This window comes from Pezoporus flaviventris, unplaced genomic scaffold (genome assembly GCF_033815535.1).
Source record: "Pezoporus flaviventris isolate CSIRO_AGI_PZ_B2104156 unplaced genomic scaffold, CSIRO_AGI_Pfla_v1 ptg000037l, whole genome shotgun sequence".
NCBI lineage: Eukaryota > Metazoa > Chordata > Aves > Psittaciformes > Psittacidae > Pezoporus > Pezoporus flaviventris.
Window position 1 is genome coordinate 9,865,411 of NW_026892585.1, and position 27,335 is coordinate 9,892,745.

At 43.2% G+C, this 27,335-nt stretch overlaps 1 protein-coding gene across 7 annotated transcripts in view; it reads left to right on the top strand.

The window, feature by feature from the left end:
- GLI3 (GLI family zinc finger 3) overlaps positions 1-27,335 on the top strand; it is a 209,277-nt gene that overhangs the window by 45,432 nt on the left and 136,510 nt on the right. For 6 of the 7 annotated variants that reach the window (XM_061464657.1, XM_061464660.1, XM_061464659.1 and 3 more), the window contains one exon: positions 21,026-21,268. In XM_061464657.1, coding sequence (XP_061320641.1) covers positions 21,026-21,268 — 243 coding nt within the window. Of the gene's footprint in view, positions 1-16,068; positions 16,982-21,025; positions 21,269-27,335 lie in introns of those variants that run through there. The other variant, XM_061464661.1, reaches the window with a different exon arrangement.

Here is a 27,335-nt window from a genome sequence, read left to right on the forward strand (position 1 = left end):
TGTGATGAGGATTTCCTCTCTGCTGTGTTATCCCCCCCCCCCCACCCCAGTGTGCTGTTTTCATACAGCACAGAACATGTTTCTGCCTGTATTTGCATAAGCTGCCCCCAGATCCTGTTATCTGTCTACATCTCTGTTACGCTGTCATTCACTGCTGGGTTTCTGCCAGCTGGGTTTATCCTTCATATTAGGAAGATGTAACTGCTGAATCAGTTTTACACATTTTTCTATGCGGATTTCTTGCCTTCCCCCCCACCCTCTGTGTGCAAAAGGGACAAATAGCATTACTGGTAAGCTGGAATTTTGCATAGTTGTTTTATATGTGAGGTCAAATTCACTGTTGTATTTAAAACCAAGCTGAGAAGATTGGGAAGGAAATGAAATCCTTCAGAGCTTGTTGTTGGACTGGATGGACAGTGCCGTATTACCTCGAAGGCATGAAAACCTGGGATATTTATTAGCTTTGCTTAAAGTCTCTACCAACTTTTATTTCTAAAGGACTGTATTGCCTTCAGGATGGCATAGGAAAGGGTGATAGGGCAGTGGGAAGGAATTATTTGCTTGCCTTTTATATTTTACTCAGCAGTGACTTTTTGATAAGGAGAAAAAAAGGCGAGTAAGAAAGGGGTGGTGAATAAAAGAGAAAAGTGGAATAAGGAGAAAGGTGGGAAAGTAAGCATGAAGAGGTAACACAGGTATTCTTGTCAAGTTAAAGTAAGTCTTTGTTAAAGTACTTTTGTGCTAGATGGAGTTCCTCAACTGCTGGATGTGTAAAAATGAATAGATTTCACCAAGTTTATGTAAGGCTGCATTTTTAGCTGTTAGCTCTTATGAAGCCATTCTGTTTATGCATATGGTCACAGAAATTATATCCTATTTGAAATACTCTTGTTATTAAAAACAAGAAGAGTTTTGTTGTTGTTAGTTCTCATAGAAGTCTTGATATGTTTACTAACAGGAAGAAGTGTAACTCTTTTAAAGAAAAACTAGATGCAAGCCATATGTAGTGTGCACGGAAGGAAGCATCTACAATCTGGTTTGAGTAAAGAACTGTTCTGTGATCTCTTTGTAGAGCTGAAGGGAGAAGTATTTTTTCTTTAACAATCCCCTTGTCCCAATTTTGTTCTGTGGTTGATTTTCCTCCCCAGATTTGTTAGCTGTTAGGAGATGGTAACAGTGTTCTAAAACGTATTATTCCTCAATGGGAAATACAGCTTCCTCCAAGTTTGAAATGAAACATCTTGGCAGTGTGAGTTAAAATTCAAAAGATGAAATCTAAATCTGTACCAGCTACACACACACACACACACACATGCTTGGGAATGTTTCATGAATTATAGGGTTACCCTTTGTCTTATTTGCAAGCACCCAAAGCAGAGCTTCCATGATTTTGTGTGCTCTGTTCAAAGCCATCTGAAATGAAGCTCTGCAAGTAAAGAATTCTAGAGGGGTTTTCTCCTGCCTCTTATTTCTACTTTTGTTCCTCTAACGTGGAGATTGTCCTGACTGTGTAAAAAGAAAAGGCAAGATGAGGTTTAATTACTCCACAGCTTCAATAACTCAACTGAGAACAGTGACGGTTAATTGTACTGTACAGTTCATCTGTCTTCACTGGATGCTGGATTTAAGAGTTTGCAGCCAGATAGGGTACATGTGCTTTTCTTCTTCATGGAATCAGGAGACTAGTGGTACCAGACAGACTCCAACTGAAGTGATTTTCCTCATTCACTATTGGAGGTAACAGTGATGGAGGCAGAGGGAAATACTTGAAAGTATGACCTTTTGCTTTCCAGGCAGACTGCCTCTGCAGCAGTGAGGCAAGGCACATCCAATGAAAATTGGAAGGGAATGGTGAATATTGAGTGTTGCATTCAAGAGATTATTTTAAACATGATGAAAAAGGGAGAATTTCTTGCATTTCATTTGTGAGACTCCACCATGATTGAGACCTGACCATGTTTGCACTTAATGGCCATCTCACTGTCTTTTGTAGAGGTGACTGTATGTATTTTGGGTAACATGTTTAAATATAGGCTCTCCAGTAGACCTCATAGAGCCTCAAATTGTGCAGCCTGAAAAACATTTTTCTGTGGTGCCCCTGAAGGACCCATTCTGGGAGGCCTCACTTTGCTCAGTTGTGGATGTATATCTGATAACAGGCAACTCCTGCTGTGGAGAGCTTATAGCCTGAGCAGTCAAAACCAGTACCAGGCAGGTGGATGAAGAAAGTGTCAAGACAAGTAACTGGCTGCACAACACTCAGATCTTGGTCTCTAGTCTTCTGCACAGGCATAGATTAATATCAGTTGCTCACTAGGACACAGGGGTTTGAAATGCAGTTGCTAAAGCCAGTGTGGATCAGTAAATCATGGCTGCAATTTCTCAGTGATGCTGAAGTCCATATTGTTTTAGGCCTTGGCTCCCAGGTGTCCCATTTGAGGAGACTGAAAGTTGGAGTGATTCACTGATACAACGGTCTTGTTTGCATTCATACCATTGCATCTCAGGCACCCGGATGTCTACAGCGAGGTGTCTCTGAAGTAAGACATCTGACCCAAGGGATGTTTTTGGGAATGGAGGTATCTACCAGTCCTGAAATGTCTATCATAGCCTTACTGATCATAAGGTTAAAAATATTTGGTGTTCTCCTTAGATTTTAAAAGATACGGCTATGCTATCTTTCAGCTTACTGTAGCTGAGGGTACCTTATTACAAAAGGTTAGACCATATATTTGATTAAGATAATTGAGATAAGGCAGTTTATTCACTTAGAGGAGTGATATTGTTTGGTTGCTGTTTCAGTGTTCCAGTTCGAGCTTTGGAATTGCTTGCCCTGGCTAACTTATCTAGCCAGTGAGAAGGTGATCTGGTCTGTCCCAAGCAACTGCATACATCACTGGGACTTAAGTTTTCCCAGTACAGATCAGGTGCATTATTTGAAAGTGATAGTTATTCACTGCTCTTCAAATCCCCCTGCAATATTTGGTTGCTGTAAGGAAAATAGAGACTGAATTTTGTAACTTTCAGTTTGGCTGCTTTAACTCTTGAAAGATTAAATTGGACCAAACAGTCGCATAAGTAAATTGAAGATTGGATGCACATACTACTACTGAATGGCAAAGAATTCTTTGCATTCCCTGTATTTCTAAAAGTTGGGAAGTGGATTCACCTTATCTGTTTATCTTTCTGAAAAGTAGATGTCTAACTGGTGTTAATCATCTGGGTGATCGGTGATGTCCATCTGAAGAATGTTTTGAGTTAGACATCTCCAGACAGTGATTCAGTCTTTCTCAGCTAATGATAAAGAGCTTAGGCAACTAGATTGTATTAGAGCTAGGTGAGATGGATCCTACTTCATTGCTCTGATGGCATGAACTGGCATTTCTCAGCTTCCAAAGACTTAACTGCAAGTGGTGAAAGTTGCAGGGATCATTACTCCCCACATATTACCTCCCTTCCTCCTGCAAAGGATGCAAGTGGACCTCGGGTATGTGTTTTATCTCATTGTTATGAGCCAGCTGTACCAAAGAAAATGCAGTGCTAAGGACAAGCAAGAGGAAACTGAAGAAGATCCTGCATGATCCCCACTGTTCTGAATACCATGTGAAAGACAGCACTGCCTCTTTTCCTGGGCTAGTTCAGGATTTGATACTGAGAATGATGGGGGAAGTTTTAATTGAATGTGTGATGGAGAGTGGGAGTCCTCTCAGAAGGGAGAAAGGGGCAAGAGAGAAAAGAGTCCATAAAGAGAAGCTGAAGAAAGGAGCCCAAGCACAGCGTGCTGAGATTGAATGTGGGAACTGGGGAGAAAGATGGGCAGTCATCAGGAACAGGGCACACTGACTGGCATGCACGACTGAAGATTAAGAGAAAAAAATCTGAGGGAGAAAATGGGAACAGCTGAGCAAGGAGATTCTTCCCACAAGGAATAGGATGAAGAGCTTAGATTTTATGGTTACTGTATATTGACTGAAGAGAATGGGTCAGAGATGAGAGGCTTGTGGAGAGCAGGGTTGGTATAGCAAATTGGACTGGGGGGAGGAGACAGTAATGGGGAAGATGCAGCAGTTTCAAAATAGCAAGGTGAAAGATGGAGCAGAAGTACAGTTCAGTGGAAGCAGCAGCAAGCTTGCTCTCACTAGAGCAACCTTCCTCTTCAAAGCCTGGGGTGGGACTTAAGATGCAGAACTTGCTGTTATCACCAGCTGTCTGTGAACCCTTGACAAGCTGTCTGTTGTGTTCTGCTGTGGATGTCTTGGGAGGGGGGGTACAGAGCTTACAAGGTGTTCTGTTTGCTCAGCTTTTCAGAGGGCTCAGGTTGAACCAAAAGCACCCATTTCTTATAGCTGCTGCATTCAGCTTTCTGTTCTGTTTTTTTTCTTTGTTGCTTTTTTGTACTAAATAAAAGCTTCATGCAAGTCATTAAATTCAAGGAATATTGTTTATATCAGGAATGTCAACATGGAATTCTGTCTGCCTATGCATTATAATACAGTCTTTAATTAGAAGATCATATGCAGTTATCCCTTCCTAGTGTGATGGCCTGAAGAAACAGGACATGTGACTATAATATTTCTTTCTGCACATACTTTTCTTATCATAGCCCATCACCCCCTTGGCCAACTTTTGCTGCATTGACATGGAGCTGGAGGTCTTGCTGACTATAAATTTTGTTATTAAAATCATAGAATGGTCTTTCAGGAAAGGACCTTCAGATCATCAAGTTCCAACCCCCCTGCCACGGGCAGGGACACCTCACCCTAGATCATGTCACCCAAGACTCTGTCCAACCTGGCCTTGAACACCACCAGGGATGGAGCATTTACAACTTCCCTGGGCAACCCGTTCCAGTACCTCACCAATAAAGAACCTCTTCCTTATATCTAACCTGAACTTCCTCTGTTTGAGTTTAAACCAAGTAGAAGAGAGTATCCTTCTGCTACTATAAAAGGTGATGTTACAGGCCTAGATCACCTTTTAGATGGAAAAAAAAAACCTGCTTAAGGAGAGCGACTTTGTAGAAGCGCTCCAGAAGTGAGGACATCTTCAGGTACAACTCCTGCCTTTTTGAACACGTTAATGGCCAAAGTGCAGATACATGGGAGCTTTTGTGGTGTTGTTAATTACAGCACACCTAGAATGGTGACTGCTTGGGGGTGGTCACCACCATCAATATACGGTGTGTTTCTGGTTTTCTTACTGTGTGACTTGCAGCTGGCCTTCAAAAAGGTGTGCATGCCAACAAATGCAATCATAGATAACTCTTAAACACAAAATGTATAAAGTAGATCTGATGCTAAATGCCCCAGAATATGGGTTTTCTTTATACTGGGCACTTACAGCTAGGGATGCTGAATGGGTAGTCTCCGTAGTGGGTAAAACCATCTTTTCATCTTGCAGAACTGTTGTAAAATACATTTTGTTAATATTAATGAGGCATTTGGATATTATTGTGATGAGTGCCACAGAAAGCCCAGGAGGCAATTAATAATTCTATCTGGAGAGCTGGGCTTCACTGAAGTGCAGCACATGGAGCACAGGGGCCACATCTGAACTCAGAGAGGAGAACCAGGTAGTGACAAGCACCTTAATAAACCCACCCTGTGCACTGGATGAAGCTGGGGTCTGGCAGAGCAGAAGTGCTGTGTTGTCATTGAGTCACAGACTGGTTTGTGTTGGAAACGACCTTAAGGCTCATTCCACCCCCCTGCCACGAGCAGGGACACCTTCCACCAGACCAGGTTGCTCCTAGCCCCTGTGTCCAACCTGGCCTTGAACACTGCCAGGGATGGGGCAGCCACAGCTTCTCTGGGCAACCTGTGCCAGTGCCTCAGCACCCTCACAGGGAAGGATTTCTGCCTAAGAGCTCATCTCAATCTCCCCTCTGTCAGGTGAAAGCCGTTCCCCTTGTCCTGTCCCTACAGGCCCTTGTCCAAAGCCCTTCTCCAGGTTTCTTGTAGCCCCTTTAGGCACTGGAGCTGCTCTAAGGTCTCCCCTTAAGGAGCCTTCTCTTCTCCAGGCTGAACCAGCCCAGCTCTCTCAGCCTGGCTCCAGAGCAGAGCTGCTCCAGCCCTCGCAGCATCTCCATGGCCTTCCTCTGGACTCACTCCAACAGCTCCACGTCCCTCCTGTGTTGCTGCCCCAGAGCTGGATCAGGACTGCAGGGGGGTCCCAGCAGAGCAGAGAGGGAGAGCCCCTTCACTTGACTTTGTATGTGTCTTGAAGTGGAATGTAGTCCACATGGGAGGCCATGACTGGTGCACAGGCAATCTTGGTTTTCTCATGTCTGTCCTTTACAGGTTTGACATTACTCTCAGATATTCTCTTGTATTATTTATACTCTAATAGCTTTGTGTGTGCATAGATGTGTAATGCTTTATGAACAGTGTATGATAGCTTTGTTTTGTGGTAAAATGCTTGCCTACTCTCAAGTCCTTACAAGTAGAATGTTACAGTTTGGGAAGAAGGAGGATAAATTAATGACCTACTGCTACAGAGTAGGAAGCTGCAATCATGTAATGGACTTTCCTACTTGGTGCTTCTCAGATGAGTAGCTGTGGGACACAGTCCTAGGTGATTAAGCAGTGCCGGTTGATTTTTCTCTATCCCCCTCTTCAGCCATACTGCTGACGCTATGTTCTGTTGACTAATGATTTAGAAACCTCCTTGTGTTCCATTAAAACTTTAATTAGTGACTCAGTAATGAGACAACTTGCTGGGCTGCAGGTATTTTATTGGTTTAAGGTGCAATTTGTTCCCAGCTTCCTTTGGGACTGGTCCTGCCGTTGTTTCCTGCTTGTAACTTCCACTGAAGTGAATAGTGGTCTTGTCTTGTGGAGGAGTTGAGAAGAGAATGCATAGTTGTCTCAGTTTATGGTTTGTGATGGATTGTGTGGTCAGCCTGGCAAAACAGACTCTGTGGTCAGTCTCCATCTTTATGTCTGTATAGTTTTGGGAGAGGCTGACAAGGCCGTTTGGTATACAAACACATTCCTGTGTATTCTCTTCCTCGGTGGTTGAGGGGCACCGTGGAAGACAGCCTGCTGTCCTCAGAGTACTCAGTAACTTGCTATAATGCTATGGGCATCTTAATCATCCAGATACCTGTGGTTCTGCGCACTACAGCAGTGAATCTGTTGCATGCTGGTGCTGTAAGTTAGAAGATTTAGCCTAGAAACTTGCTCTGGGTCACATCCCCAATCAGCAGCTCTGTTCAAAAGACAAAGCTGCTTGGAGCAGGAATGGACCATCCTGGGAATTCCCACCAGGGCATAGCTTTGTGTCTTGATTCTCTGGTGTCTAACAAGATGCTGGCTCTGAATGATTTTTCTCCTTGTGGGGTCTTATTGCACCTTGCTTCTTAAATACTTCCTTGTATAATGAAGAGAAACCATTCTGCGACCTTAGAGGGGCTGATATAGAGCATCTCTTCCACCTGGCTGTTTATTTCTTGGCTTGTTGTTTGTAAGAAATTTGTACAGAAACTTGTGCCTCAGACAAAAATGGTTTAATCTGATCACTGGGTTTGAAAGCTATGGAGAGTTGATACCAAACTTTCTGCCTTCCCTTGATAGCTGCCATTTAGTTTTGTTTCCTTTGGAAACATTTACACTGCAGTTTACATTTGTAACTCAAGGTGCCATAAGCTACACTAGTTGAAGCTGTAATGTGTTGTCCTGGCTAAAGATGTATGACATCTTGTTGAGCCAACATTCTGAGTCTTGCATAGACTTCACTGTGAGCTAAGCTGGTAAGTTAAAGCATAAGGAAAAGTTTTAAAATCAAAGTGTTGTCCAGCCATTTACCTGCATGTTTTGCACTGTCTTTTCTACAGGAGTCATGCTTGCTTGAGTGTGTTAGCTGGCCTTTTGTACAGCCATGGTTTTAAATTCAAGCCCAGAGAAATCTGGATGCAGGTTGTGAAGATGGCATTGGAACTGTCTTGGAGAGCAAGGGGAGGTGTCTGGGAATGCTGTCAAACCCCCGGGTTTTAACTAAAAATGGTGAAGGTTAGGAGAGAATAAACATTCTTTTTTACTTGACTCTTTTGAGGGGAAAATCTGAAGCTGTGTTGGGGTATGCAGACTCAGACAGGAGTGATACATGTGGTGATGTGTGGTGGGATGGGGGGAGGATGGAGGGAGATAGGCAAGATAACGTTCAAGTGTATTATTGCAGCTGTTTACATAATTTATTCATGCATTTGTATAGTCTTTTTTCCACTTAACTTGAGGTACACAGTAATTTTCATGTAAGCCAAAGAAAGGGCAGTGATGTTACACATGCCATGGTTTGCCCCAGTGTGAGGGAATTGCTCTGGATGTCGATGCTAACATTTAATAATTAAAATAATTGTTAAAGGAACAGAAACAGATAGAAGGCTTCATGTGCTCAGAAATGTGGAGAGATGAATTGTGAAGATGCCAGGAAGTGAACTTGGGATTCCTGCTTGCTTGATGTGCAGCTCGTTGTGAAAACATACAGCAACACTGTGCTTTGAAGAGTCGGTGAGCAAATGCAGGCTGTGGCAGAGAGCTCGGTTCAGCTGTTTCTGAAATTACATAGACACCCTTGATTTGTGCCAGTTAGATTGCTGGTTCCAGGCTTTGGTTAATATCAAAAGTAGCACATGTACTTTGATGTTAACACTCTTTAATGTCCAAGTTTACATCTTTGTTTCCGTGATTTTTGAAGATAAGACCCAAAAGGAGGGAAGTACGTAGTTCAGTGCAGCTGATGGTGGTAACCTTACTGCTCTGGAAAAGAATTTCCTTTCTAGTCTTTAGAAAGGAGTTGCAATAAGCAAGCCTAGTATGTATTCTGCTGTGAGAAGGCTGTGCACTGTCAGTCTTTTTGCCATGAAACTCCAGCATTTCCTGATGGGAATTTCTTCTTTACAGCTGGCTGGTTTTGATGTTGCAATTGTGGTGCATCTAAAAAGGCTAATTGAATTTTATAGAACAGATGTGTTAAATCTCATACTCTGTGGTAAGGAGGATATGTTAATACAACAAGTGGCACAGTTGACAACCCTGTCATGAATAACTGTACAAGTACCTTAATGTGTTTGGGCTACAAGTTATCTTCTGCTGTTTTTTAGAAGGCTGGTGGTAAAGGTAGTCCAAAAATGAGACTAGCATAGAAGTATTATTCTTAATATGAAAGATGAGGCAGTATGATGAGAGATCTGTATTACAGTTTCAGACTATGCTTTCTCTGTAAAGGCAAAAAATGGGTTCTTATGGCAAGATGAACCTTTTGTCCTGCGCTGGGGAGGAAAGAACATGGCCCCTCTTTGGAAATAAGCTTCGCTTAACAGTCTGTAGTGGGCACTAGTAAATCAAATCCACTGCTATTACTCAGTTCTTTTCAGGCAGCCATCATTCAGAACTTAAGGTAGTTTATAGATGAAGAGGAGGAAACAGTGTGTGTTGGGTGAGATTTCTCTGCTAATGATCTAATAGGCAGGAGGGTTGAATGGGGTGGGCATCATGAATTCGAGGCAGTAACACTTTAAAGGTTGATTTGTTTCTTCTGATGTTCTGTCTCTTTGTTTCTTCCTTTTCCTTCCCTGCTGAGAGACGAGGTAAACAGTTATTAGTCAATGTATTTGTGGAGAAGTTGTGCAAGTTGTGGACAACTATTTTATGTAATAGAATGGCAGGCACGCTGTGTTCCGCAGAATTGGAACATTTAATGTACTGGGTGATTTGTAGGGCAGCTTCGGGTTGGCTGTTCAACACATTCTGCTTTCAGATCTAACGATGTTTCTGTATATAAGTCAAATGGACTTTGAATCCTTCCATCATTGCTGTGCTTATTTGCTATATAAAAATGCTTCTTCTCTTAGGAAATCAGTTACTGGTATTTTACCCACTTGGTGAGTGAAGAAGACAAAGTTGTGAGAAGTGGCTCATGGAGGACCAGGGTGAGATCTAAGGAGCAGAAAGATCTTCAAGCCCAGAGCCCACTGTGAATTCTCCCATAACACTTTTATTTGTGCAAGAGCTTGGAGGTTCAGTCTGTCATGACAGCTGTGTGTGACATGCGCATGGAGGCTGAGCTTTCCGTTAAAAAATGTGGTCTTTGTTTTTCACAAAGAAGCGCCTTTTCTGACATCAGTTTTGGGGGTTTTGCCTCACTTTTGTTCAATGCAGTGTTGCTGCACCTTTTTATCACACAACTTATTAACAGAAATGGAGGAAAATGGCTTTTAGTTTTGATTCTTCCATGACGGGAAAAAGTCAGTGGCACGCTTGGAATTCGTAGCAGTATGTTTGAGCCTTAGTCTGCCTTTAAAAATAGGCTCCTTTTCCAGTAAAATTTGCTAATTCTCTTTTGTTGTTGGAATACTTTCTGGATTGGAATGGATCCTTCTTTACTGGCTACAGTTCTGCATTCTTTCTCAGCACACAGAAGTGATTATACTCCTGGGCAGTGTGCAGTGAGCTATTTTTTTGGTTTGCTTGTTTGTACATAGCCAAGTGACCTTTTCAGGTGGTTCCCTTTTCCTTCCCCAACCTCCTTCCCATGCAAATTGTGCTTATTTAATTTGTGTTCGGGGGGGGGATGAAGCTTAGTTTATTTTTCTATGAAATGAATGCTGCATGAAAATCTAGGTAGCCAAAAATAAGAAGGAAAAACTAAGAAGGAAACATTGAAATCTCCTTTTGCCAGATTGTGCATGGACGAAGCCATCAAAACATGATTAACAAGTTAAGAATTCTCTTTTTGAGCTGCCACGGCTGGTAGTGCAGGAAGAGAGGCTGCTGTTCTAATGAAATTGTTCTGACTCTTGCTTTCTGAACATGTGAGTGCTTTTCTAACTTGCCTGTCTGTCTTATCTCAGGTGCCCATTGTGCAATGATCCATGGAAATCTGTAATATTGCTTAAGACAGTTATAAGCACTTAAGTACCTGCATGTGGTTGATTGTTAAAAGCTTGTGGCAGTATTCCAGTGTCTTCTAAAACCTGTTGTATAGCATTAAAGTTAGAAAGACAAATGCAGAAGTAGTCAAACTGAAGTCTCAAAGCCAGTTTTGCTCAACAGAAAGTATTAACTGTTATTTGGTTTCATCCATAAAGTGATGTGTGTTTGGTGTGCAGCTCCTTCTGCTGTGGGGTTGTGTTGAGAAGCTGGAAAAAGGTGATGTTCTTCAGGCTTTCTTGCCTCTCTCAAATACAGCAGGAGAGGCTGGCAGACTCAGCCAGAGGTTGGAAAGCCTGACCAGAAGTGTGCAGTGAAAGTGAAGAAGGGAGGAGAGAGGCACTGCTTGCGGCTGGCAGTAGTACTTGTGATGATGGGAATGCGAAGGTGGTAGGGCAGTGTGCATCTCTGCCAGAGCCTGTGCATCCTCTTTAGTGAAAAATACTGAGAAGAAAGTGATTGGATGGGGAAAAACTAGGTTGGTCAAGCACTTGTTAAAGCCTAAGGAGAGACTTTCCTCTTTTTTTAAAGGGGGTGTCTCCAGGTAGGGAAGACAGCCTCTGAACTTCAACACTTACTGCATCTGCTTAGTAGTTAAACAGATGGTGTCAGGTTTGGGGTTCTCAGGATACCACATTCTTGAAGGAGCAGTGTTGATAAAAGGAGTATTTGAAGATACCTGTGCATTAGTGTCTCTGCAGTTTCTAACTAATGCACTTAGTCCAGAAGCTCATTCAGAGCATCAAATCCTTTGGCATACACGACTTGAGAGTTTTCTGGGGATGTTTTTAATTTGCTTGAAAACATCCTTTCCTGTTAAGTCTTGCATTTTTTTTTGCAGCCGCCTTCTCCTGAATTATTTAGACTATAGGTGAGGAATGTGAAAAGTCTCATTTATGTGTTCAGGTATCCAGCATCCCTGTGTGGACACTTACACGCAGACATCCGTGTGTCACACAGAGCTTCCTTTGCAATTGGTTGAATTTCATGGAATGTAAGGTGGAGTTGAATGTGTGAATGCTGTGGCCACATGTGTATACTTCTGTGTATAGAGAAATACATATACATCTGTAGATGAAAAGCTTTATAGGCCATTCAGATTTTGGCCCTTGATGAAATCATTGTTCACAGCTGAGATTGCAGCCACCATAAATCAGGGCGGAGTAACCCATAACTTAGTTTTAAACTGGTGTGCTTGGGAGGCCAGAGGTACAGGGCTGTGATGGAAACACTGACTCTTACCGCAACTGTGCAAAAGGATGCAGCAATAAATAAATCTTGTAATGAAATGGGTGATTTTCTGTCATCTACTCTGAAGGGTTGTCGTAGCTCTGGGTTGTTGCAGACCACTTAGTGATTGGCCAGTGATTGTGCTTGGTAGTCTGAACCTATGGAAAGAAAAAGGGAAGAAATGCAAACTGTATACAACACTAAAGTTAACTTGGTTTATTCTGTCAAGGCCAAGGTGCCTGGGCTATATATGTTAAAGAGATATGGTGCACCGAAGGGTTTATAACACCTCCTTCACTCTTGTGGCTTCTAAGTGGGGCTAATCAAATTTATATCAGACTACAAACAGCTTTGTAAAACAGCTCTAAGGCCCAGGGTTGCTGCTGGCTTGGTAGAAAGTGGCAGCATCACAGAATATGTCCCCCAGTGTCTGAGTGAAATGAGGCAGTTACCCTTGGTTAGGCATAAATGCACTATTAGATGGTTGAGAAATACAGTCTCCCCCCAAACCCTCCTGGGAATTTATTGTAGTGCCTTTGATGTAACTAATTAGCCTGCTCAAAGTAAGCAGTGACTAACAGTCTAATAACTGGCTAATGCAAGGAACTTCATAATGTTTTCAAATCAGGATCCTTTTGAGTGTTCTGCAAGAGGCCGAGAAGCTTTTCCCTTCTGAGGAATGGTTGCTGGTAGTCAGATCCTGATGTCCATAGTCAGCTTCTTCTGAGTTATGTTTGAGCCTCTTGGCTCTTTGAAGAGGCTAGATGTTGGAGAAGGGAATATCCTGGAGATACTCTGAGAGTGCAGAGCTTGAGTTTTAGCCCTGATCAGCAGATGTGGATCAAATGTTGTAGTTTGCTGGGGCTGTTGTGCAGTAACTGGCAGTCTTTTGCTGGATTTTAAGGTGGAACACTTTGTTTGAAGGGAGAAATGAGAAAGTAAGATTGTTCTTGCAAGAGAGGTTTTTTTTTCTTCTAGTGAGTTTCCCAGTCGTCAAGTAGCAAAATCAAAACAATTTACTACAGCAAGAAAAGGAGATGGTTTTGCCTGCCCTGTAGTTCTGCAAATTTAAAAGGGGAAATCACATGCTACATGTTCATTTTGCCAATTAATTTTACCTTCAAATGTTCTCTGCATTAAGGCTTGCTTTTTTTTTTCTTGTCCACTGGAACTACAAAGCACTTCCAGTGCTAAGAGTCCTTTTCTCATCAAGCTAATGATACAGCATGTCTACATGCTAACAAATAGCTCCAATACGTTTTGCAGGCACATACCATTTGTGCCCAAGGGTTGGAGCACTTCAGATGCTGGATGTGAATCCCTCTTGCTCTGCTTTCAGGAGTAGTTTCTCTGAATCCCTGGGAATACGGTATGAGTAAAGCAAGCGGGATTTGGGCCTCGCAGGCTCCATGAAGGTAAACTTTAAAGTCATGACCTGCTCGGTACCTAGGTGCAGGGTTTAGTGTTTCTCCTGCAGCAGTCAATGCTGTCACTAACACCTAAAACAGAGTGCTAGGGGCTGCGCTTGTGCATGGTGTTAAGTATCAGTGCAGTAATCAACTGTCTGCCATGGTAGAAACACATAGTCGTGAACTTGGGAAGGGAGAAAAGGGCTTTCAGCTGGTTTGATTTAAATTGTTTGTTTTTGTTATTTTAAAGCCTGTGTGGAAACGGGCTGGGAGAGGGCTCATTCAGAAGTGAGGCTCCCACTTCTTTGGAGCCTGACCTCGTGGTTGCTGAAAATCAGTGCCTCCATCAGCTCCCACGGGCTGGGGTTGGGCATTGCAGGGGCTCATGCTCTACTGGGCAGCTTTAGGCAAACTTGGCCAACAGGATACCATGGGAATCTGGTTCGCAGCAAGCAGCTTCCACAGCTTGATCTAATGTCCTTGAAGTCAGTGGGATGTCTCGAGCACCAGGTCAGTAACTTCATGCATATACCCAAATAGTACTGCTTTTTCTTTCTCCCCATGTCCTGCATAATCAAGGAGATACAGGATAAGGTGCAAGGTAGCAAGGGGCAAGGAGAGCTCCTGCTCTCCTTGTATGCCTTCTGAGGGCGAGAGTCTTGGAACTGACAAGGAGGTTTCCGCAGCACCCTGTGCCCTTGTGTGTAGGTGTGTCTGCAGCTATCTGTTGTGTTCCCCAAGTAGGATTACTTTTTACCTCAAGGTTTTTAGCATCTACCTATAGGTCTGATGCTGGCGTTTCTAGATGCAGGCTCCCAGTTCAGTAGATCTTTGCTTGTACGAAACTTTAAAGGTAGTTTTACTTTACAGAATTTCACTGAAGGCCGTTCAAATTCAACCACTTGCATTTAGTTGGGAGCAGCTGGGGAGGCACCAGGCAGTGTAAATTCATTGGGATGATCAATAATTTGAGGTAAAGATATTGCTTCTAACAAGGCTGTCTCTGATGTAGGTGTCTGAAGAAGCCTACCTGAATTTTAAGCTGCTTCATACCATTAGCAGGTTCCCCAGAAGTTTTGGAAAAGTTAAGTGCACAGCTGCAGAGGGCTGCAAGGCATGTTCTACTGATAGCGATGCGTTGCTGACTTAGCATTAGAGCAGTGCAAGCACTGTACAGGCCCAATCTTGTCTTCTCCAGGTCGGTGGGAGCTCTGCCATTGACCTGGAGAAGTGCAGGATCAGGCTCTGTAAGTCATGGAAGCTGCATTGATGCATTGTGTTCTGGCTTCTTCTGGACTTCCAAAAAAATGGACTGAATTGAGTTGTGCTGTAGATGCAGCAACAGAACTTATCTCATTTGTGGAAAATAATGGGGGTGTGCGGAGTATTATGTTGGTATTGTTGGGATTGGGTCTGCTTTCTGCCTCCTTGATAAATCCTTTTTCTTCCAGTGAAAGTTAAAGATGACAAACAAAAGAATATAACAGGTTTCTCAAACAAACAAAAAACCCCGGGAAAGAGCTGTGTATTCATATTCCAAAGGTCACAAAGCAGTTCCTGGAAAATACTATACATATGGTAATGGGAGAATAACTAAGCTGAAAATCCATTACAAATGGGAATATAAATCTATATGTTCTCAGTGGTGAGCTCAGATAATGTATGCTATTTATAAGCACAAAAGTCTTGTATAAGGTATGCTTAAGCATTGCAAATAAAGTGAGTACTGTACTTCTTATCTAACAGATTTTGTAGCCTCTCATATGGTTGGAGTCTATTTTTAAAGCCAGTTATGAGCATTGTCCATCATATCTGTTAGTGTTCCCAGAGTGTGTACTTCATGTGCAGTTGCTCCAGATGCAGGAAAATAACAAACTTGGGACCAAGACTGCCCAGTTTAAACTACTGTACCCACCCAAACCAAACCTTTGGTTATAACATGCACTGTTTTTAAAGGCAGGCACAGTCCTACAGATGTATTTCCTCCTGCTTTGCTTTTAAGGTGGCCAGAGAGTAGCGATCAGCGTATGTACGAGGGAAGGTGCAGATTCCTGTGTCCAGATGAGCGTGGCGGTTGCTGTATTACATTGTTTTGAGGAAGCAAATACCAAGTCTCAGACCTTCTTAAGCTTAAGTAAGGGAAATTGCTTTCTTACTTGGGTATCTATTCTATTAAGAATCTAAGTAGTCAGTTTTTTTTACATTCCACACACTCCCCCCTTTCCTTCTGCCTCACAGCAACCTAAAATGCTACTTTTCTGGGAAAGACTGATATTCTGACTTCAGTTTTGTAATTTAATGATGGAGAGTTTCCTTAGTAAACCAAATTTAGAGTACTAGAATGCTTATCTTATATCCAGACCTTGAACATAAAAGGCATTTTATACCAGCAATTGTTCATTTAATGAGCAATTGCAGAGTGCAGGACGGTTAAGGGATTGAGCTATATGCACCATTATTGCAAGAAGTATTCTGAAATACCAGAAATAGGACGTAAGCTCTGATCAGGGGGACTGTGAGCACAATTACCTTCTTTTCAAATCCTTCTGTGACACTGCGGGAGGAAAAAGGACTTTGAAACTTGAAAGGAAAGAGCTTGCTTTCAACCTCAAAAGCTAGGAGGAAAGGGCTCTGAAATTTGCTCAGTATTCCCAATTCACCATTAGCCTGTTTCTTCCTTTAGCCTCAAGGCATTCTCCGCTTTTTGAAAAGATGTTAAGAAATTCAGTCACAATAGAGAGCCTAGTTTTGAACATGTTTCACTCGGTCCATTGAGGTCTGGTCTTCAGCCTTTGTGTGGGGTGAATTGAGCTGAGCAGCAAGCTGGTTGGGGAGAGGTGAATGAGCAGTCTCTGTGCAGTCACAAATTCTGGCAAAGAAAAGATTACCCTTTCCTTTATTTTACAATATGCATTCCTGTACAATCCTGCTAGTGGCAATATGCGGAGCCGAGCTTGTGCTTAGGTCAATATGGAGCACTTGGTTTATAGCAACTCTTGTTAAGTTTGTCTTGTAATTGAAGCTGCTGTTGACCTTGCTTGGAGACCGTTTGTAAAACCGTTTATTTAGCATAAACTGAAATAATAAACCCTCCTTCTCTTAGGCCGATTGTGATAGGGTGACATTAGTTTGATTTAATGATTAGCCGCCTGACCCCTCAGCTAGAGAGAGCTGCTTGAATAGGGAGAGTTCACTAGGAAGCACACAGGAAGAATACTAATGAGCTTGTTAGATTTAGCATGGCACCAACCACTTTTAATTCCTCTAATGGGAGCAGCACTGCCTCAGAGTGGGGGGGAAGGGAGAGAGACAGCCAGAAGGAGAGGGAGGAATGCCCACGTCCCGGTAGCCAGAGAAACTTGGTCAAGAGAAGAGCTTGGAGGGAGCATCAGCCAGGGTCTCCTGGACTGAGTTGTAAGTACCTTGTCTTTTACCTAGCTGAGGTGTGTCGGCACATTGCTCATGAGACAGTAATAATGCTCTCCGAGTTGCTCGCAGGAATGCAGTGCTGAAACTTCGTACATGGATAGATTTAACCGGGAGGCGTTGGCTTGCTTAAGCAGGGGTCTCTCTGGAGTGTGGTGAGACTGATGGGGTGTTTTGTGTGGGCTATCAATAGATCTCAACTTTTTCAGTTGCTGACTTTAAAAGGTTTAAAGTAAAAGAGCTTCTACTTTGTCTTCTTCTGCAAAAAGACAAACCCCAATTCAGCAGGAAGGAAAGTTTAATGGATTTCTGCATTAGGTTTTGGTCTGTCCTGACTTTTAATTTTCTACATAAACTAGCTTAGCAATTAAGTGTTTGCTGTCCAGTGTGAGCTTTCTGAAAGAGCGTGTTGATTAAATGAGGTTTTTCTTGGTGCTCAGCACTTGTGGTGAAAACCGCTTCTGATCAGAAGAGCAGCACTAAACTGGGTATTTCTTAGTGGACGGGAGCATCTTGGCTTAATGCAGTCGCTCCAGGCTGGGCACTTGTAACGTGTGTCTTGCCACTGCCTTGTTAACACAGCGTAGGGTGTACGTGAAGAAAGAGAAGCTTATGCAGATTTCTCTTGGGGCCTGATTACTCTTTTCTTTTCTGGTTTAACCCCTCTCTTACACCCACATGAAGTGGAATCAGCTATGCTGGAGTTGGTGGGATCATACCAGCAGGAAGCAAATGGGAGATACAAGGGAGGATCAGGCCCTTTAACTTGGACATTTTTCTCTCTGCAAGGCTTTAATAAATAGGATGTTTCTTTTGACCCTAAAGCTGGCCACTTCTAAAACGCGAGCACAGAGCAGTAACAGTTGTTGTGTATTTGGCTGTAAGCCCCTTTTGGCAGATGCTGCTGGAGAAGCGGGCTGTTTGCTGATGCTTTTGCTGCAGAGTCCCACTTGTTGCCATGGTGGGCAGCATGTTTCTGTCAATAATTTGGCCTGGCACGGCTCGCCCGCACTTACTCTGAAAACTCTATTGAGTGATTCACCTGAAACAGAACAAGATTAGACAGCTTGTGCCTTTTGGCGCGCTGGAGTGGCTCGCCTGCCCTGGGGAGAGTCGGCAGCGTTAGTTACTGCGGGAGGAGTTTCCCACTCGGGGAGCTCCTGCAAACCGCCTGCCTGCTCGTGTCCCGGAGCATGGGTGCTGTCAAGTTTCTCTATCCAAAGCAGCTCAGCAGTGCAGAGCATTAAGTTAGTGAAGTGCTTTGGCTATTGAGTATACTTTCTTATTGCATAGATAATCCTGTTTACTGAAATCCTACTGGGGGAGTTTTTAAATGGCAAACAAAAACGGTTTCACTTCTAACATCACACACCGGTAATTTCTTAATGGGGAGAGAGTTGGTTGATGCAGATGTAAAAATACTGCTTTTTTAATATGGTTTTTGTTTGTTTTTTCTTTTTCCTCGAGGAACCAAAAGAAAAAGCTGATTAAAACAAACCACATTTTTCCTTTAGTTTCAAAGTTACTGAAAGTAGGTTTTGAATTTCATTCGGCAATTTGGAAAATGAGCTTGTTCCATAGCAGTCGCTACCTTGATTCATGACACATGCATGTTTCGAGAAGGAAAGCATAAAAGTGGAGCCTGCAGACAGACATCAGCTCCTTGTTGTGTCCCAGGATGGCAGTTTTAACAAATATTATCTTTATATGGAAGAGTAAAAGAACTGAAATCCTATCTGATCCTTGGATTGATTATACGGCCCCACAAATCACTCCAGCGTGCTGCTTTCCGTGCTGTGGTAGCACAGGTTAGTTTGCTCTGCTTGAGGGTCTGTCAGGATTTCAAATGGAGTGTAATCCCCTATTTTTACAAGAGTTTACCTCTCATCAGTGAAAGTTCACTGTAGGTTGAAATTTACCATAAAAGACTCTGGCTAGAGAGAAATGTGATGGAAAATATGACTTTGGGGTGTTTTATTTTCTTTATTTTTCAGTTATACAAGCAGCTTTCTAAAAACCTCATATAATTGTTAAAGTTTTTAAACTCCCTTCTTGCAGTTCGCTAACTAAAACCAGCTTTGGTGTAAAAAGTTGAAACCTTAAACCCTGCTAATCCAGAGCAGGGACCGGTGCCTGTGCATATTAATAAAAAGTAGAAAAGGGCAAAGGGTTTAAACTCTGCAGTGGTGTTGTCCATTTCCATTAACTCTTTCTCCTCAGACCCAACCCTGAAAAAGCTCTGTATGGAGAATTACTGCTGGCTGTTAAAGGAATTCAGTCCCTGGAAGATGCTGATAAGTCAGCAGACCCCAGTTGCTGTAATACTTGGAGATAGGAAAATAATTAAGCACTGAATAGGCTACACTGCTGGGTTTTCTTGTTGTAGGTACTTGGGAGGAGAGGGGGCAGGGAGAAGCTTACTGAGCGCTGCGTTCAAAGGAATGGCATAGCTAGTTTGTGCGTATAATGGCCAAAATTCAGCTCCAGGTATCTAAGTACAGAGCCTGCTTCTAATCGAATTCACATGAAGGCAAATAGGTTGAGTTAGGCTGGTGTCAGGCTTGATGAAAGTAGTTAGTCTCCTGGTAAATTGCTGGCTGGCGCTTTCGGTGCGTGAATGAGTGCACCAGGGCAAGGTACAAGTGAGAAGTTAGCCCTGACCTCTGATCTCTGACAACTTGAGCGCAATCTTGGCACCATTGTCAATGATTCTTCCTTGCCTGTGTGTTGTAGAGTAGGTTTACCTTAGCTTTATTTCCTAAGGGCGTTTTCATTTCCTTTCTAGTTAGCTATTTTTGTGCGTGGTTTTTAATAACGCGAGGTTCCTCGTGTACTTCTAGAACTGCCGAGCAACTTCTGAAGCTGAGCGTATATACCAGTACTACTTCAAGATGTACTGGTGTGCACCCACATGTGAGGCATGGTTGACTTGGACAGGGCTGTACTCAGAGCGTGCCTGGTATCAGCCAAGGGTTACAGCCAGCAATCATGCTTTGTTTAGAGAAAGGTCTCTGTATTTCAAAGCAATAAATGCAACTTAAGGAGAGCAGCTACAGCAGAGCTAACAAAACCCCTCTGGCATGTGTAAAATGTACCCAGGAACATGCATCTGGCTTTTGAGGAACAGAACCACTTGGCTTGGTTTCTGAAGGGTACATGTGGCCCCCAGGGGTTAAAATTCCTGTGGGAGCTCCTGGTTCTGGGGCTGTCTGCAAGGGAAGGCTGGTAGAGCTATCCTCAGGAGGCTCTTTTCCCCCTACAAGTGGTACCATAGGCTTGCTCCAGACAGGCTTGAGTTTGACCCTTCTAATTTTTCCCCCACCTTTTCCTTTTGTTCATTTGAACAAGAATTTGAGGATTTGTTTGTGTGGATATGGGGGGAAAAAGCGGGATGGGGAGCATGCTCCCACCCGCTGGCACACTGGTCCATGTGGTGACCCTGTTAGAGTGGGTGGCCTCACTTGGGCCTGCCTGATGCTGCTCGTGCTGTATCTTAAGCAATTTTATTGTTGCTCACCTTCCTTCTGATCACTGCTAACCTTCCTGCAGGGCTCCAGCGTCTCACACAGGCAATCCTCAGGCACTGGAGCTGGGCCGCAGGGCAGCGGTGGGTGGCTAGGTTTGATTTAGACCCTGCTGTTGGGGTTCATCTTCTCCTCTTCGTGACAAATTGTTTCTTGCCTCCCCATCAGGCAGCCCAAACTCCCAGTCTCCTTGTCCCAGAGGCAAGAAAACAGCAAGCCTATGTCTGTCCTCGCACAATTGATAGCCCTGCCGGTAGGAGCATCGGCGCATGGGTGACGATGATCTACTGCCCAGCAGCCTCCCGCTTGGAGCAGGCAGCCTTCCCCAGAGCATCCCTCATAGCCACACGTGCACCTACTGTCACCAACTTGCACCGTGAGGAGGGGGTGATGAGGAGCAGGGAGGGGGAAGAACTTCTCTTTATTCTGTTAGCTATAAATGGGCTAAAAGTGTGTGTCTCTCTTCCCCCTTCCCTTCTTTCTTTCTTCTCCCTCGTTTTTTTTGCAGAGGATGAAAGTCCTGGGCAGACCTATCACAGAGAGAGAAGGAACGCGATCACAATGCAGCCGCAGGGTGGGCAAGGCCTCGGCAAGATCAGTGAAGAGCCTTCCACGTCGAGTGAGGAAAGGGCCTCATTAATCAAGAAAGAGATCCATGGATCTATATCGCACCTTCCCGAACCTTCTGTACCTTACCGCGGGACGCTGTTTACCATGGACCCCCGAAACGGTTACATGGACCCTCATTACCGTGAGTATCGAGTGCTGGGTCATTTGGGGATGCAAGGTTGGAAGGCTCTCAAGGCTGTCAAATGTAATGTGATTTCTGTTTGTCGCCTCGCATTGTCCCCAGGGAGGACTGCCTTGTCTGGGGGGAGCTTGAGGTAAACACAGTCTTCGCTATGAAGTTAGAAACCAGGGTGCAGTATTGCAGCTTGAAATCGCCACAGGCCTCTGCAAAACAACTTCCACAGGACATCTCATCTGTTGCTAATCCTCCTCAGCCATCCAGGGTTGCGTTTGCCCCACCTCCTTAATGCAAGAAGGAGGAGGGGGGGAAGGCTCATTACGGAAGGCACAGAAGGAAAATGAAACAGGCCTTAAAATCCCTCTTTTAAAATAAGGTTCAAGTATGGTATTCAGAGGAAGGACTGTGCCTTGTGCAGTGAGGAATTGCAGGGGGCTGGGGACTGGAAGGCTTGTTGCTGTGTTTTTGGGAGGCTTTGTTTCCGAGGCTTTTTAGGGATTTGTGTGTGTTTGACTCTGTGGGCTCATGGAGTGGTTTTGCCGTTTTCTTCCCTGAAGTTTTAGGGCAGGAAAAGAAAGGCAAATGTTTTCAACTTCTGAATTCCTGCTCAGGCATTAATAAAGAAGTAAGAAATTAACTGACACTTGAACACAGATGTGGAATGGATTTCTCCACAGGCAAAATAGGAGGGAGTTAAGCAATTTTTTTTTTTTCATCTGCTTCTAGTTTACAGAAAAAGAAAGGAAAAAAAACCAACCCCATTTAGTTGTGTAGTAATGAAGTACATCTTGAGGTGTCAAGGCTTGTGCCTTTTGATTACAGATTTATCACCCAGTCAGGATACAGATTTGCGATTTAACCTCCCAGTCTCCAGTTCCAGATGATAGGCTTAAGACCCACAAAGAGGGGCCAGTCTGTGTTGGGTTTTTTTTTGCCTTCCACATCATTCAGAAATTTGAGTGTTTTAAGGCAAAAGGTCATTAGCCAGATGACTGATTAGTGAGGACAGCTGATTAGTGCATGTTTTTTTCGCTCAGGAAAGTGCCAGGGATAAAAGCTAATTTTATCCCTTCATTAGTTGGGCTAGCAGCAAAGGGGAATGTTCACTCATCAGGGTGCAGATCAAAGTATGTCTTGCACAACCTTAAGTCTCACCAGCCTCCTTTAACAAAAAAAAAAAAGCCTGATTGTTAATAAGGATGGAGGTATTATGAGAAAAGGAACACTTGTTGTCTTTGTAGTTTGGATCAGTATTTAGGGGAAAAGTTTGCAGTTAAGCTTTTGAGCTCTCTTTCAGTGTAGGCAGTTGGTTTCTCTACACCCTCCTCCTGCTCTCTCACACAGCCCTGCTCAAACCCTCTGGGGGAGTTACTCATCTCTGTGTCTGGGAGGATGTGCTGCAGCGCACCAGCAGCAGACTCCTCTGCCAGAGAGAGGAGTGGATGTGCAGAGTAAAGGACCGCTCATGAACCATGGCATGTAGAGAGGTGTGAGCTTGTGGGTCAGAGACACCATTTGTAGCTTATAGCTTGTTAATGCAACCCCCAAATAAAATATACCTTATTAGGGAAGCCAGATAACTTCTCTGTAGGCAGTACAGGTGGGGAGAGATGAAATGTGTGACAAATACAACCTCCCAAATAAGCAGCAAACCTGATGCTGAATTTAGTGGTAATGACTGCTGCTTTGACCAGCTGCCAGCTCACCCCTTAAATCTAGTTCAAGAAGTTATTGATACTACTGAAAATTCAGACTGGAGAAGGGCTGACCAGCCAGAATGAGTCTGAGTGGTTTGCATTTAGTTTTTTTTGTTACATTGAATTTGAGAGTTCTCAATTTAATGAAGCTACTGCATCTGTATAGTGACCAACAACACTAGCTGGCTGGGATACGTGGGCTGCTAGAAAAACATTGATGTCAGAAGTTGAGAGAACAGCAGAAGTTACAACAGGAAAGAAACAGGAGATGAGTTAATTTTAAATGAGCAACATGATGTTAAAGCAGAAGGCTAAGTCAGAAAACATCAGATGGGCAGACCTGTTTCACCACTGCTGTTGTGAGCTGGACATTGCTACTCAGTGATTTATAAAAATCCCTCAAGCTATTAATGTCATCTAAAGAGCCATCATGCTTTTATTTACCTTTAATAAATGTGATACGGAAGGACAACTAAAGAGATAAATGTCTAGTTAGATTTATAGGAAAGCAGACAGGCTCACTGAAATTTTCATAGTGGTTGTATCATTTATATATGTAAGACATGCTTTCATGAAAGTGGTGACTGTATTCAGGCTGACAGTTATAGTGGGCCATATGAAGAAGGCTGAATAATGTAAAGACACCCTAGTCCCACTGTAGCAACAGGTGAAGAACCACTAAGTCTATTGTTCCCTTCCTTAGTTTTTTTGCCTGTTTTGCTGGGCATATGGATAGAAAACACAGTTTTTAATTCAACACAGTCAGATATGTAAACACTCACAGCAATTTCTTAGTTTCTCTGTGGTTGGAAAATACAGACTTTTCAAGATGCCTAATTTGTGCTTCTATTTATACCCACTTTGTATTTAAAAGTGCGGGCAGGCTTCCTGTAAGACAGGAAAAGGGAAAATAATTTTTTTGAAGAAAGACATCTGTATATTTTTATGGCAAGAAAAGAAAAAGAGCATTTAAGTCAATTGTGTGTGGAAGGCATGTCCCCTCCAGGAGCTGCAGTTATTAGAAACAACCCGAATGCTTTCCAGTTCTACATGTAAATACGTGTGTCTCTCTGTGCATTGCAGGACTTTTTTGTTCTCATTTTTCTTCCCTAATTAAAATGACTGTTGTAAAAGTTGGAAATAATAGTTCCCATATATGCGGAATAAATACCTCATTGAGGGGGAGTTTGCTCTCCTGCAGAGTGCTGCGGGTGGGGATAATGGTTGTGTTTCAAGTGGACCAGCTTTTCAGACAGCTGGGATGAAACATGCCGTAGAGCCGGCAGCCCTTCTGCACTGCCAGAGAACCCCTCAACCATTTAGCAGCAGAGGAAAAGAGCGTGGCCTCGTGCTCAGCTCACGGCCCTCTATCCTCGAGGGATAAGAGGGAAAACATACAGGCCTGAACCAGACAGCTTTGTTTTGTGTTTTTTTTGTTAGGTATTTCTTAATCACCATTTAAACAAAGTGTGGAGGTCTTGGGTTTGTGGTGGTTTTAAACTTTTTTATAAACTTTTTTCTGTTGAAAAGCTTTAGGGCAGATGACAGTGCTGGAGTTTGCCTTCAAGTGTTGTGCCTTCATTGAAGAGAGCGGGGTCACTGAGCTTAATCACAGTGTTTCTTAAATAGATTTAAGCCCATGTGTTTCCCAAACACTGATTGCAGTGGTAGTCGGAGCCCCTTGTTAGTGTAGATTCTGTCTCTAGAGGTGGGGCTGAGGCAGGGGTGGTGGGGATAGCAATTTCTCTTTATGTTCTTTCCCAGTTTTAATTCTCATGCAGATTTATGGCAGTGCTAAGGCTGCTTGTCTTGCAAGTCATTCCTCATGGAAAAAATGAATCATTCCTGATGTAAACACTTTGATTTAAAACATACTGCTGGTATTCTTCCCTGGGTTTCACAGCTCATCTGAAAGAATTGTTCGTACCTAATTAGTAAAGCCTGAAGAATTATCTGAAGTAAAAAGCAGTGACAGTTCAGTTGGCTCTGATCTAACAATCTGTATATGCAGGAGTGGCCCTGGCAGGATTCTCTTTCTGGGACATCGCTTAATCTCCAAAAGGTTTCACTGAATGTAGCTCAAAGCAGGAACTCCTTTTTTTCCCCTCTTTTTTTTCTTTTACCTCCTTACCAGGGCTGCTGGTATTCTGCTGGCTTTGAAGCTTCTGTGTCTTGGGAAGTGGGAACTGCTTATTGCACATTTCATAGGATTAACCCTCCTAAGGTATTGATTGCCCTCGGTTCCCACTGAATGTCCCTGGACTTGTGCTTTCTAAGGATCGAACCCCACATAACTGCCTGGGTTAGATTACCCAGTGTTAGTGTCATTTCAAAATCAGTTGGCAACATGAGCAAAAGACCACAGCAGGGAAAATCCAGTGCAGGTTCACGAGGTGCACTTGTTTATTTACTGAGCTTTAATTTCTACTGACAAGAAATCCTCTTTGTTTCATGTCCCCGTAGAAGAGGAAAAGCAGGAGAAATCAGATTCTGTTTCTGTAAATGCAAACAGGTAGCTGGAAACACTGTCTTAAAATGCAGTAAGTAAAAGCAATGGCTTTTCATGGCAGTGGCGCTTGAACCATGAAGGCCAGCTATGACAGTCAGAGCAGTCCAGATGAGAGCTCACAGATATGGGTCCTCATTTGCTTTGTAGAGGGGGGAGCTGGTGGCCTCCCTTGTCTCCCCTGGTATATTTTGGAACTCCAGGGGTACGACTGGAGTGTCCCAAAGTGGGAATTTAACTTGCCTATAGCTTTTCAGTGTCACCGGGCAGCATGAGCCTGGGACAGCTTTTAGCAGAGGGTTTCCCTCCAGCCTTGTTGGGAGAGCAGTAGGAGAGTGTCAGTAAGGAATCCTTGTAGAGATTTAGGGCTGGGGTCTTTAGAGACATTTAGGGGCTTTCCAGTTTCAAAGCGAGCTTGGCCTCTTAATACCTCTGAAAATCTAGGTCCTAATTCTTAGCTCTTTCTGCAGCCTTTTGCAGGGGAGGGGCTTAAGTGCTTTGGTAACAAAACTCTCCGCTGACAGTGATTTATGGGGTGGGTTCCAAATGTTGTCATGGAGGGATAGTTGAAAAAAGGGGAAATCTAAAGCTTTTAATAAAGCTCACAGGAAAAAGCCTGTAGTATAAAAGTGAATGTCAGATTACTGGTGTCAGCTGAGCAACTGAAATGGTGGTCTTCAAGAAAAATCAGCATGTTTGTTTGCATTGAAGATTTTGGGATAAAAATGTGAAATATAATAGTATCTTTCAGTAGCCTCCAACAAAAAAAGTGTTACTGTTCTCAAAATCAAATTTAGAGTCAGAGACAACTTCAGTTTGAAATTCAGGAAGGTGCTGCAGACCTTGTAAGCTTAACAGCTTATAAATGGCAAAACGTTCTCCAAGAGGCCTCCCAAACCTCCTGGGTTGTATTTGGGAAGTTCTGCTTATTATGAATATTCCTGCCTGTTTCTCTGGAGGAATTTTGTGGCATAAACAGTCTTGTGAGAGCCCTGGAGTTGCTGCCCCTGTGTGAATCTCTCACTTGGAAGTAACAATTGCACCCATAGATTTACACCTAGAAGTCGGACATTGAGACAACCTTTCTTCTACCTGGTTTTCTCTTTCCTCACTATGAGACAGGCTGCAGAGCTGCGAGCATCTGTAAGGCCTTGATATGTGATGTGGTTGAGAAGCTGAAAGGTGATCTTTCAATAGTTCTTTATTTTGTTTTGGTTTTAGGTGGGTGAATACATACCTTTGAATATTGACTTTTTTTTGTTGTTACCAGTAGTAATAATTTCATCTGGAAACTACAGGCAATGACACAGAAAGAGGTGATAGTGTTTGTGTGGAGGACAGAATTAGGGTATTTATGATGTCTCCTATAGCCCTGTAATTCTGCTGGACTTCAAAATTTCTGTGTCCTGAGGATCCCATTGAAAGAAAATGAATCCCCTAAAGAGAATTTACCTGCCAGGCACTACCAGGTATGGAGCCTTCTGAGAAGCAGATGGATTCTGTTACTGTCTCCTTTTTTTTTGGTTGTTCAGGTGCATGTAAGCTGTTGGGTGAGGTTTTGTCTTCATTTTCCCATTCCTGAAAAAAGAGAAAATAAATGTAAAACCCCTCTTTCACATATTGATTTGGTTTGTCACTTAAACCTGTGTTAGATACTTTACAGTATGTGTTTGTTGAATACTGCCTTCATGGAAGGAGACAGAATACATTGCTCAGAGCCATAGAATCATAGTTAAGAACTTGGGGGGTGGGGGGTCGGGGTGGTAAGCCAAGAAATAATGTAATCTATTTCTAGCCTCAAGGCAGATCAACTGTCCCTAAATCAGGAGAGAATGAAAAGCTGCTTCAGGAGTTGCTGTGTCCCTTG